At 42.0% G+C, this 12,512-nt stretch overlaps 1 protein-coding gene across 1 annotated transcript in view; it reads right to left on the reverse strand.

Moving 5' to 3' along the window:
• Positions 1-1,970: 1,970 nt before the first annotated feature.
• LOC147750997 (protein NLRC5-like) overlaps positions 1,971-12,512 on the reverse strand; it is a 721,414-nt gene continuing 710,872 nt past the window's right edge. Inside the window, exon 13 of the mRNA XM_086918889.1 lies at positions 1,971-3,308. Coding sequence (XP_086775015.1) covers positions 3,002-3,308 — 307 coding nt within the window. The 3' untranslated portion in view covers positions 1,971-3,001. The remainder of the gene's footprint in view (positions 3,309-12,512) is intronic.

Consider the following 12,512-nt stretch of genomic DNA (forward strand, 5'->3'; position numbering starts at 1 on the left):
AAAGCTAGAGATGATTTTGGTGGCCAGGGATGGACAGACAGATAGAAAGATTTGTGAGAGAGTAGATTGCATGCTCATGTAGCGATAAAACTCATGTGGTTCAAGAGTCGCCAATTCATTCTGTAAGATGGCCCATGCACGCGTGGGTAAGAGTAGCAATTGATATTTGTGGACCATTCGATCTGTTGGGTGTGGGAGAAAAGTATGCTTTGGTGATGATGGATTATTTTTCCAAATGGCCTAAGGTGACATTTGTTTGTGAGGTTAAGATGAGCAAGAAATTTTTCGCAGAGAAGGATGTCCTGCGGAAATGTTATCTAATAATGGTCCTCAATTTACTTCAAGGGGGTTCATTGATTTTTTTAAAGGAAGGGGTATTGAAAATTGTATAACACCCCTTTATCATCCTACGGTAAATGGCTTAGTTGAGCACTTTAACCGAGTTTTAGGAGAGTGCATTCAAATAACTGTACGCTGTAATTTGTATTGGAAAACTTGTGTAAAGAAAATGTTGTGGAATTATAGAACTACTTCACATTACGTAACTGGTGAGCACCGTTTTGTTTATTAAAGGAAAGAGTTCCTTGCACCATAGCTCTACCTGCGTGGATGGACAGATGTGGTAAATAATTAGTTGATGAGAGAGTTGTTCGGCGCAAAGTGGAAGATTATCAGATGGGATATGAGCGGAGTCACAATGACAGGTTGTTCAAAGAAGGTATGTATGTGAGAATACATTTAGGAACTTTCACTGAAAAAGGTTGTTCTAAATTATCTGACATCAAAAGGGTATCTTGAAGTTAAAGGTGGCATGATTAAACTGTGTGATGGAAGATGGTGGAATACCAAGCGTGTTACTATTTGTAGTGATGTAGAAGTTCAAGAATGGTTAAAAATCAATCCAAAGATTGATAAACAGGAGTTTTCTGCCAGAAAAAAACTTAGCAATCGTTCAAGAGCACCACGTAAAAAATTTCAGGATTACATATGCAATTAAAATGTATCCTGTGTACTATTCTAGAGACAATTGAAGGTTGTTGTGTCATATTGTTATTTATAGGTAATTGTTAATGTGGTTGTTTTTTTTATTTAAAGAAAGGGGGTATATGTTATGTCCTATTAACATATATTGTGTGATGTGTATTCTATTGCTTTGGTAACCGGATCAAAGCAACTGCTGGCTCTGTCACTGGATTCTAGATTGTGGAGTCCAGGCACAGTGCTGGCTGAGCTTGTTGAGGAGCAGCTGCTGGAGGTTACTCTTCATATGCTTGATAAAGCATTTCTTCTAAAAACACGGCTGTTTAATCTCCTTAAAAGTTTTATTATTTTTTTATTTAATTTTACTTATTCCATCGTATGTCGGCTTACCCACCCACTCCGCCCCACCCCCATCTCACTGCTCTTATCTGTGCCGTCTGCCACTGCTCCTTACTTTAGAAAACACAATGCAAAATTAGGTGAACTTTTTTTTAGAGGTCTGTATATTGTTTCGCTGATGGTCTCAGCAAAAGTGGGTGTCACTGTTACTGTTCTACCTCATCTCTCCAGGAAAAGTAAATCTGTTATTTTATCCATTCCACCGAGCAACATGTTTGTGAATGTAGTATAAGGTTGATTTTCTTGGTGGGATATATGTCCTCGCTTTGTTTGCACACTTCATAACTGTAAAAAGACGTGCGTGTGTTTAATCAGCCGAGTGTTTTACATAGTTTGATCGTGTTTTAAACATTTTCTGTTGCTGATGACCACATGAGTCCTACCTTGTTCTGTGTTCACTCGCCTTTACCCAATATTGAATACACAGTATGGAAAATGTATGTCATGACGGTAAAACACTAAAGGGCCACAGGTGATGTCTATGCACAAATCTTTGAGGCACTCTTAAGAAAGTGAATACCACATTCAAGCGTGAAAGCAGTGTTCTTAGTATTGTTTGCTAAGTTGTAGAAGAAAGACAGACAAGTAGTGGTGGTACATGTTTATTCTCGTGTTTACAATTATTTCTTGTTCTCAAACATAACTATGCTAATTTGTATATGGACATGTACATGCAGTTTTCAGAAGTCACTCAGCCTTTTTACTCTGAGGTGTTGATCGGGAAATCAAGGGGATGTCAACTATTCAAGTTTTTATATACAGTAAGAACTCCCTGCCGCGTTTTTGAGTGGCCCAAACCATGAACTCACATATTGCATCATGGTAACGCGTTATGATGTATACTAAAATATTGCAACTATTTTTTATTTCTTAGTTTCAAAGTAATCAATAAACGTGTTTACCTTTGTATCAGTATATTCTCGACAATATAAACGAGCACCATTTATAAAATCCTTCCTGTAAGGACTGAAGGTTAAATAAAAATGCAAATACAATTATCTTTCTTTGTAGGTTTTGAGAAAGTGCATGCATTGAGGGCAGTAACCTTTTTATATGTCGGTGATGTATGTGCTCAGGTTGTCTCAGCTGTCTCAACCTAAAATGTACCTATGGGATGCCATGCTCCTGCTTTCATGGGTCATGAAGGTAGCAACAGGAACAGAAAGTAAACAGCATTGTTTACTTTGTGTATTTTCCACTCCAAGTCCTGCCCCCTGCCCCTCAGCCTAGGAGGCTACTATATGGGTAAGAGTGGGGCAAGACAACACTTCTGGGACATCATTAGGGGCAAAAGTGATATCAATTCCATTACTGTTGGTGTTTTTGGTGACTGGCATGCGTGGTGATTGAATTGACAATCATGGGTCTCAGATAGCTCTAAGTAAGATTGTGTGAGTGTTGTAATATATATGTAGCTCTTCAACCTTCTCAGATAATCCACGGAAAAAGTTTATTTTCTCTGCAACTGGTTTGAGAGACCAACTAGGTCTCTTCACTCTTAAGTACAGAGGAGCACCGAACAGATCTGGAGGCCCTTCTAACTGCTAACCTCTTCCACCAAATCATTCCAAGAGGGATCCGGAGCTAGAGCGGGTCTTAGTTGATGAAGACAGCTGGGAATTTATTCAGCTTTCTTCTCTTCCAAGATTCTGTTTCGGGCACTTTCCATGGCTTCCTTTAGCTTCTGAACCCTTTTACTGGTTGTCTTTCCCCCCTGATTTATGTCTTTCAGCACAGTGTCCAGCATGTATAGGATCCCTTCCTGGTCATCGATCTCCAGTTCTGGCTTTGGTAAACCTTTAACCTTCTCCATCATGTAGCGCTGCTGGTCCTCGTTATCAGCGACCCGGAATATGACCTTCAGTTGTGACCCACGCAGCTGTTTAATGTTCTGGACTGCACCTTCTCCCAAAGGATTCCCGCAGAGGCTGCAAATGATAAAGAAAACTTGTCTGAATAACAAAGGACTTCAAGGAAGGCACATTATCACCAAATTAACAGCACCCCTCCTTGTCCAATGTTTTAGTTTACTTGATCTTGTATAAACAAAATGATATCTAAGCACAGATCTAAATTCTAACTGTACATAACATGAACTCTATCTGGAATCTAATGTCTAATGTGTGAATGATCTGCTATAACAGGTTAGTAATGGTGCCACTCGCCACCCTATCTTCCAAACACGCTTTCTTTGTCACCATCCATCACAAAAGTTGGTATCAAGTAACCTTTCTGTTTAAGGCACTCAGTGAACAAAGAAAACAAGTATACACGGCTACGACAACCTTTATCAGCAACCGGGTCTGCCTATTGGCTTGTCATCAGTGCATATTGAAAAATAATTAAGTGCCACTGCACACCATTTTTTAGGCAGTCAGTGCTTCATATGCTTCAGATGGTGTGAGGTGTCAGAATTCTAGGACTAGATCCTCATACCTAGTTCATATGTTCAAACAATATATAGCTCAATTAAGGTGACATGCGTGCACAAAGAGATACTTTGAAAAGCATACTTTAAAGCAGTGAATTGAGCAATCAATGTAGGGAGATAACCGCATACTCCTTTACTCATTTAAAAGATAGAAGGACTGCTGGTACGGTAGGCACGCTTAAATGTTACATTTAATATTTCTCAACTAGGACACATCAATGTTAGCACCTTATCTCAGGCACATGGAAAACTGGTTAAAAACACACAATGGAAATACAAGCAAGACTGATGCTGTCTCTGCCACATGAGCCAAAGATGCTAAATATCTCGACCCACCACATTAAATTCTTCCTGGTCTCCTTACGCTGGATGCCTCCTGAATGTGCTGAGGGGTCAGAGGTTAAGCTGCTAACTGCTCGAAGGGTCTACACTTGTGGCCGCTGTTGTAAAGTACTTTATGTTGGTCAAGATGAGACTAGAGAGCAGTCAGGCTGTTTGTTCTCTCATGCGCTTTGCTGTTCTTACATCCCACATATTTACTGCCCATAAGCTACTCCCAAGTGAATCACTAATGATAGCGGATGGTACGTTTTATTTTCTCCATTCACTGCATAGTAACTTCACAGCAAGTTAAGAAATGCACCTATTGCTTCTCACTTCCATGCCTCCTCTCCTTGTCTTTGGGGGTAGTGTAAAAGAATAATTTTGCTAAAAAGGTTTTGCTCAGAAGCCCCCAGTGGGCACTCTTCAATGTCTAAATGCCGTATATGAATGCTGAGTAATCTTGATTCCACCTCATGCCTCTTTCATCCACCACCAGACGCTGCCTCACCCGATATCTCACTCTTGCAGGCTCCTGTTTTCTTACTTTATCACAGTTTTTCTATCTTTCTTTTCTTCCTACTTTACACCTTTTTCACTCTCCTTCTCTGGGTCGAAGTTTGATGAGGACAAATATGCACTGGTCCCCCAAAATGAGTGCTAATGGGCCTTACCTGCACCCTGTCTGTGGGTCACCTGTGAGAGAAGTTTGGTAAAAATATGGCTACTGGACTGACGGAAGAAGTTGGGAGAGGATAGCTTTTAACCCCTTGCGTGCTTCGGACGGCCCCCCGCTGTCATGCGTCACATGGGCGTGTGCGGAGGACGGCCGGGGGCCGTCCAAACCCCGCCCACTATTTAAATTGCCCCCCATAGGGTGAAAATGTGCACAGCGCGCAAGGGGTTAAGGGAGGGACATTCAATCGGAAAAAAGGAAATTTGGAGTGGAAAAGAGAAGACCCCAAAGATTAGGGGTGTAGAGGTATTTCCCAATGAGTGGTGTGCCTTTGGCCTTTTTTAGTGTAGCACAGCGTTTGCAGTATGTGCCCACACCCACATGCCTATTTCCTGGTGCTGAGGGATATCAAAAGTCCTTCTTTTATTGACCAGGACGTTTCCCAGACAAGGGAGCAGGACTACAATTCTGTAGTGCCTACAGGGCACAGAATGACTCAATAGATAGTGCTCATTTACATAGCAAACATAGACAATGGAGAACTAGGGGGTTTAATGTGCGAATTGTACATACTATGCTATCTGTTTTCACAAAAATTCTTTCGGCAATGGGTTGCTATCTAATTCTCTACAAGATCACATGAAAGCTTGCCTCCCTCTTTTTAGTTGACCTTTCCTGAAAACCGACGAATATGCTAAATTTGCTGAACTTATCCAGGGCAGATGGAGAAAAACCTGGACTTTCCTGGCATATCTGGGATTTTCAAAAATTCAATCAAAAAAAGATTGTTTTAGACCAAAAGACGACATTAAAATAATGGTAACAAAGTCTTAAAAATGTAAACAGATTATAACAAACAAATTCATTCAGTGGTATTCAAACTAACTCGATCAAATTGTTGATTCTAAAAACATCATATCTGAAACATAGCGGTTCTATAAAACAATGTTGAACCTCAACCAAAAGTTTACTTGGGAAGATAAATAAAACGTGCAAAATTCACAGGAACCCAATTCATCCCTTGCTTTAGTTGTTTCCCCCCAATGTTTGGTAAAAGCATTTAAAGGGAGAGTCACTGACTGAGCATAAATATTCATTGCCTGACTCTATGGTTGTGGGAAAATCTAAGATATTTTTGGGTGATTTTATACTCGATTTTGGCTGTAATGAGATAATTGAGAGCAGTGTTCCTTATGTAATTCAAAACGTAATCTTGAAGTTGATTTTTTCAAGAAAAACTTCAATAATTCCGGAGACCAAGACTGCAAAAGATTAATGGAGCTTTGAAAGTGACCCAGGGCTATATCAAGATTTTCTTTAAAAGTAAACTGACTAAGATTATCCTTAAAAGTTTCCTGGTATAAAAGAGGTCTTAAGGAGCCACCAGGAGCATGAAGAAGATTGTACGCCCATCTAATTATATTCGCCAGAGCTCTAGTATATGAACTAACTACTGATAGTTCAAGGTGTAGCATTTGAACAGACGTGCCTTGGCTCATGCTAGTAATCTTACGTAAAAACTTCCCTTCATTAAGATTTAGGAAAGAGCACTTCTTTATAGAGATATATTCTAATGCATAGATTGAGACTGAGGGAATCTTAACACAATACATTTCAAGAAGAGGATAAAAGTGTCTATAAATACAATCTCTTTATCACACTTAGGTGAGCTGCAGCCTTAACCGGAGCTGTTATTTTGTCGCATTGCAGCGGTACCGTGGAGTGGGCGGGGCCGCGTCGGCAGTTCGACGTTCGCAGCACCAGCGAGGTAGTGCTCACGACGGCCAATGGCCGACGGCAGCAGGGAAGGGGTTAAATTCCAAGTGCTGGAAATGGGGATTACATTCTAATGTCTGTGAAAAGACTCTATCCAGATAGGTGTACGTCTTTGCCACTTCTAACCACTTCTAACCATCTCCCTCGCAACTTCCAGGTAAAATAAAGGGAATATCTCCTATCCCTAAATGTGACCACTTTTGTTTTGGAGAGGTTTATTTTTAAAAATATAGTTTCTGCATACTTAAAAAGCGCATCCAAATTATGCTGGAGACCAATAGGGGTAAGATCGAACAAAACAACATCATCTGCGTACATTAAAATATGAATATTTTTGGATGCTATTTTTGGAGGGAAGGTTTTTACTTCTAAGAAACTATCTGGTAGATTGCTAAGAAAATAACAGTGAAGCAAGTAGAGATACCTGCTTAAGAACATTAAAAGACAGTATTTTCTGAGTCAGTCCCTTACCCCACCCAACTGTACTTAGCACAATGTAGATGAATAGAGGGCTGCAATTAGTCTTAAGAGGGCCGCCGGAATTCCACTGTCCACTAACTTCTTCCATAAGGTGGGTCTATCCACCCTATAGAAAGCTATCGAAAAATCATGGATACCAACTGAGATTTACTGGTCACATATTTGTCATTCATGGTTTGCAGAATTGCAATATTATCAGTCACTAAATGATCTGGGGGGAAACCAGCTTGAACCATAGTGATTGTCATTCCTGGACAGAAATCAGTCCTTCCGTTGGTCTAAGACGGTGGCTGCAAAGATCTTCCCCGTAGCGTCCAGGAGGGCAATTTGACAATAGTTACTTGGAGATAGGGAGGAGCCTTTTTTATAACGTGAAACAACAATGCTTCCTGTCCAGGAAATTGGAATATGGGCAGTTTTATAGCAATAGGTGAAGAGAGGAATCAGGAATTGACTCCATCTTTCTGGATTGCTCTGTAAGACTGTTATATGGATCAAATCAGAGTCCATTACTGCATTTGCTCTTGCCTTCCTAAGGGCATGTATGTACGCCACATGGCCCCTTGAAAAATGCAATAAAAGTGAATTTTTCATGGAATTTGCATATTACAACCAACTTGAAACTGGTGGTAATTTGCGATTCCTTATGGGCAGGTCGCAAATATTTTCGGCTTCCATCATTTCATTTAAGGAATCCCAAATTGCGATTCCTTAAATGCAATCACAAAATAGGGAATCACTCTTTTTTAAATTCCCTATTTTGCAAATGCCTTTTGGGATGATACATCCCAAAAGGCTTTTTCCCGTTCGCAAATGGGCTGATTCTGCGAATCGGCCCATTTCCGATCTGGAAAAATACTTGCTACATCTGGCCCTTAAAGTAGTAGTTTTTTTATCATGATCCACTAAATATTGAAGAATGGTAGTTTGTATTTCTGGTAAATGGTCGGAATTAATTGTAGTTTTTTCAAATAAGACAAGAACTGATTCTAATATCTTTTGCAAAGAAAATAGACGTTCAGAGATGATTACTTGGTTGTTCCTGGAATGAGCCGACGAGTATAATGGGAAATCCGGTGAATGAGAAAGATTTTCTACAAGGTCAGATGGATTACTTGGAGTTCTATTAAGCAATTTGAGTGACTCATTAGGTTGTTTGACATTATTAATGTGGGGATGCTGGCTTATATTTAAATCAGGATTCAGGAAGTGTGTATTCCAGAACAGGTATTTCACTAGTGATAGCTTGCAGATTTTGTTGCTGTGTCAGTATTAAGGAGTTTAACTTATTGTTTCCAGTGATTGCTTCCATATGAGGATCTTGTCTTGTAGTGACAGGTTCACTTCCATTGTGTGTAGTTACTTCCGTTGATTTAGGGCTTTCTTTTACCAAGATATCTCCTGTTCCTGATCAGAGGCGTAACACAGGCCCCTGCAGCCCCCGTGGTGCGGGGGGGCCCTCCCCCTCCAGGGGGCCCGTCAGCATCGCACTTCTGCTGAGGAGCTCTAGATTTTGTCCTTCACGTACCCTGCAGGGGGGCCCCCTCAAGGTTCGTTACGCCACTGTTCCTGATGATGACGAAACTGGGAAGAATTCTGGATTTGTGTGTGTTCCTGGGATAGCACCTATGTGCTCCAATCTCATTGAACTTTTCCATAATAATTGTGCTATTCCCACTCTCTTCATGAAAAAAGTAAGTTTTTTCAATTTTTGAAATGCCATAATAGAGAAGGATTGCACTGTTCTTGATGGAATAGAACCTAGCCCTCTTTCGATGGTTGCCACAGTTCCAATTTAATTGATTATGAAGATAAATAAGTGTCTGTTCCTCACTTTCACAGAGTATGGTCTCTGATGGCAAGACTCTAAAATGCACACAACCACATCAGCCAGTTGCCGGTCACCACCACGATGTGTATCAATGTCAACTCCTATAGCTTGGATTAAGGGAACATATCCCCCCTGATCCTTTATAATATTTTCCCAATCTATTGCACTCTATTTCTGCCTGGTGCAGCCTCGCCTACCTGTTGTGGGCCCACCTAAGGTATTTGTAATTTGTTTTAGCTGTGTAAAGATCTCAGACTCTGTGATCTAAGAGTAAGCTTAGCTTACTGGCCCACAGAGTCTCTCTACAAGAAGAGGCCACAGCTCCGTGCTGACACCAGTGCAGAAAGAAAAAACAGGACCAAGACAATTGAAGCGGGATAGACTACAGCCCAGCAAAGCAAGTCACAGAGCAAACCCAGGTCATACATGGAGACAACGCCTTCCAAATAAAGACCCTCATTAGGTTAAGGGGCTCAACAATATAGGACCCTCCGCCAAGCCTCAAAACAGCCAAAGCGCCCCCACCCCCCACAGGCTTCAGGATACATTTTCAGCCCCCTGCGGGTGCAAGCCGCACAGGCCTGATGCCGGTCACTTCTGCACCTCCAGAGGAGCTGCGGTCTGACCCACCTTTCACGCCTGTGAGCCGCCTGCACTCCGCACCTGTCTGGCTCAAACCACAGTTCACCAATCACTGGGAGCACGGCCCCACTTCCAGCTCCTTTAAGCTCCTAGATTTCCAGCGCGTTGCTGTCCACCAAAGGGACTGGAGCTGATGCCGTAGGTGTCTCTAGGGTAAAAGAGAGCCGTCGAGCAACCGCCAAGCAATCGCCAAGCCAAGCGCAACACCACTGGTGCACCCGCTAGCGTGGCCCCTAGTGTGTGAGGATGCAGAAAGCTGGGATGTCTTGTCACCCTATTATATGGTGAAGGATCATTGTTTTGGCTGTCCTCCCTCATTTCCTATGGACCATTTTGCACTTATTTACTGTTGTCTCCCTTTGCTCTGCAAATAAAACAAACAGCATGTGTGGATTCTCTTATTGCCCAAGTACTCTGACGCCTAAAAATGGCATCTGTGTTGCCCCCTCTAGAAATGTGTTACATTTCCTAGATCTGTTTGTAAATCCAGGTCGAGTTTAGGCACTAGAGAAAAAAGGGTGACAGAGCACTTTATTGCTGTTCTCTGGCCACTCCCATTCTGGAAGTGCTTGCTGGCTAGAGCACAAGTCAACCTCAGCTAAAATTAAACACTGCATATCGCCCATCTAGCAGAAGAGTTCCCAGTTAAGGACTACCTAGGGATCTGTAATAGCCACTAAGTGCTGAGACCGTCCCAGAGACCAGTGTATTAAAGAGGATTCAACAACAGCCTACACTTCTGTGGGTATTACTGTGGCTAACTGAAAATTCACGGTGTCAGTGAGTGACCTGGGGTTATGTGTTTCTACTGGCTGGGGCTACTCAGTATAGTGGTTTGGCTTGTGACTGATTATCACTTCCTGAGCCCATCCGTGGCCCTCCCCTGTGCTTAGGAGGCACAGGGACTAAGGAGGCAGAAGTGCACTTGTGCTAAAGAAGACACATTTTCATGTCCTCTCCATGCTGATGAGCACTGTGGAGGCCAGGCGACCTCAGCACCTGCAAACATACATTTAAATTGTCAGTGCCTAATAATGTCCATCCGGTGACTGCATAATTAAAGGTTTTTGCTAACTTTTTGTCGTGAGTGCTTTATGGGGTCACAGTCACTACACTGGCAACAAGGTAGTGGTCAACCCGAACATGCTGCCTGCTCCTGCATCGTGCCTTATTGCTGTTTAAACCCTCCTTTCCTGGAGAACATGTCATCACTGGAAGAAGAGAAGACCGAGGTAGGTGAAAATGGAAGGGGGCTTTTTAAATGCAGCTCTCGTGGCCCTTCTGCAGGTGGTTCTGGTGACTTGCCGGCTTGGAGCACACCAACATTCTTCAATCTTGAGGACACAGAAAACTTGGGTCTCCTGTGGTATTGATAGGTGAAGGAATTCGACATATACATGGGTGCTCTGGGTACCAAATGTGACCACCGTCAGCTCCGTCCACCCATCACTGCAGTTGCCGAGCTACAATAGACATCTCCTTCCAATTAGAGGAAGTGAAGAGAGATTCGCACGACAAACTGACGGAGAGCTTGATGGCATACTTTCTTCAAAAACCTCTCAAGTTAAAAAAACACACTGTCCATGGCTTTTGCCTTGTACCGTGGAGCATTAAGCTGAGATCATGAAGCAGTAGAAACTTTGCCACGCAGTTGATGAAACTGTGAATTAAATCAAAGGTTACACCTGAAAGATAGTGGCTGCAGACTCCCTTGCTTCCAATGAGGTTTCCACCTTCCTCAATCAGATCCCTGCTCTGCAGCACAAAACACGTGCCTTAGTTATGGTAAAAGTGACCCTTTCCAGCCATACTGTGTGCAGAGGCCAGACTGACTATAAGACTTTAAGGAATACCCAATCCGCAAAGTGACTGAATGACAACTGTATGAGCACATCAGATCAGGTAGGTTGCAGCTCACGTCAGTTCATCATCAGTCTCATCAACGTCTGACAGGAAATCGTGAAAAATGGCTAAGGTTTTCTCAAAAGGTAATGTCCTCACTGATGACAATAAAGAACTGTCGGAACTCGTCCTGAACATTGACGTGAAAGTGGAACAAATTCATTTTCTTGATGGTATAGGTGATACCATCAAGTCAGAATAGATGCTGCTTTCACCACACCGACAAATACACCTCTGCTGACATCTGTCAATGTTCTAATATTTGCATATGGCTTGAAAATGCCTCTTTTAAATGACTGGGGATGTTGCAATTGAAGCCCACTCCTCAATTTCGTTGCAGTAATAGTGACATTTATGTCATTGGCATGCCTGCTAGCACGGATTGCTTGCTAAGTTTCGACCTGTAGTCAAAATGAGGTTTAGGTGCGAGTATACGTTCCTTTCCTTTAAGTAGACAAATTAATCACATGGTCAGGATAAATCCTTCTTGTCTTTGTTTTGTCTTGGCAAGAGCCGTTACCTTATCAAGTCAACTCTTAAGTAATCCATTTCATTCTCGTTGAAGGTTATCAAGAATTTTTTTATTGATTGAACAAAAAATAAGAACAGCCGACACGTGTTTTACCCTACGTGGCGATTAACGCCAGGGCTTTCTCAAGGCTAAGCAAATTTGGTCACATCATCCTGACCATGTGAATAATTTGTCTACTTAAAGGAAAGGAACGTATACTCACACCTAAACCTTAACTTTTAAATTTGAAGCTCTTAGGGTCCAGAGCTTTTAGTATGGTTCCTTCACTACCTCAATACTTACGAAGAAAGATATAGACCTGGGATCCCTGGACCTTCTACCCTTGTTGGAACTGTAGTAAAAATGAGCCTTCTGCAGGTCCCCTGCCACCTTGTTAGCCAAATAAATGAGGAAGAAGGTGATGTTCAAGACCAGGGCATACACAAGCTCGAAAATCAACTGGTTCAACTCCACATCAGCGAATCGATTTGAACCTCTTGCATAGCATTTCCAAGGCACAAGGCTCAACATTCAAAAACAAGCAGATGAAATATACAATCTG

The sequence above is a fragment of the Lissotriton vulgaris genome, chromosome 1_1, assembly GCF_964263255.1.
Source record: "Lissotriton vulgaris chromosome 1_1, aLisVul1.2, whole genome shotgun sequence".
Lineage (NCBI taxonomy): Eukaryota > Metazoa > Chordata > Amphibia > Caudata > Salamandridae > Lissotriton > Lissotriton vulgaris.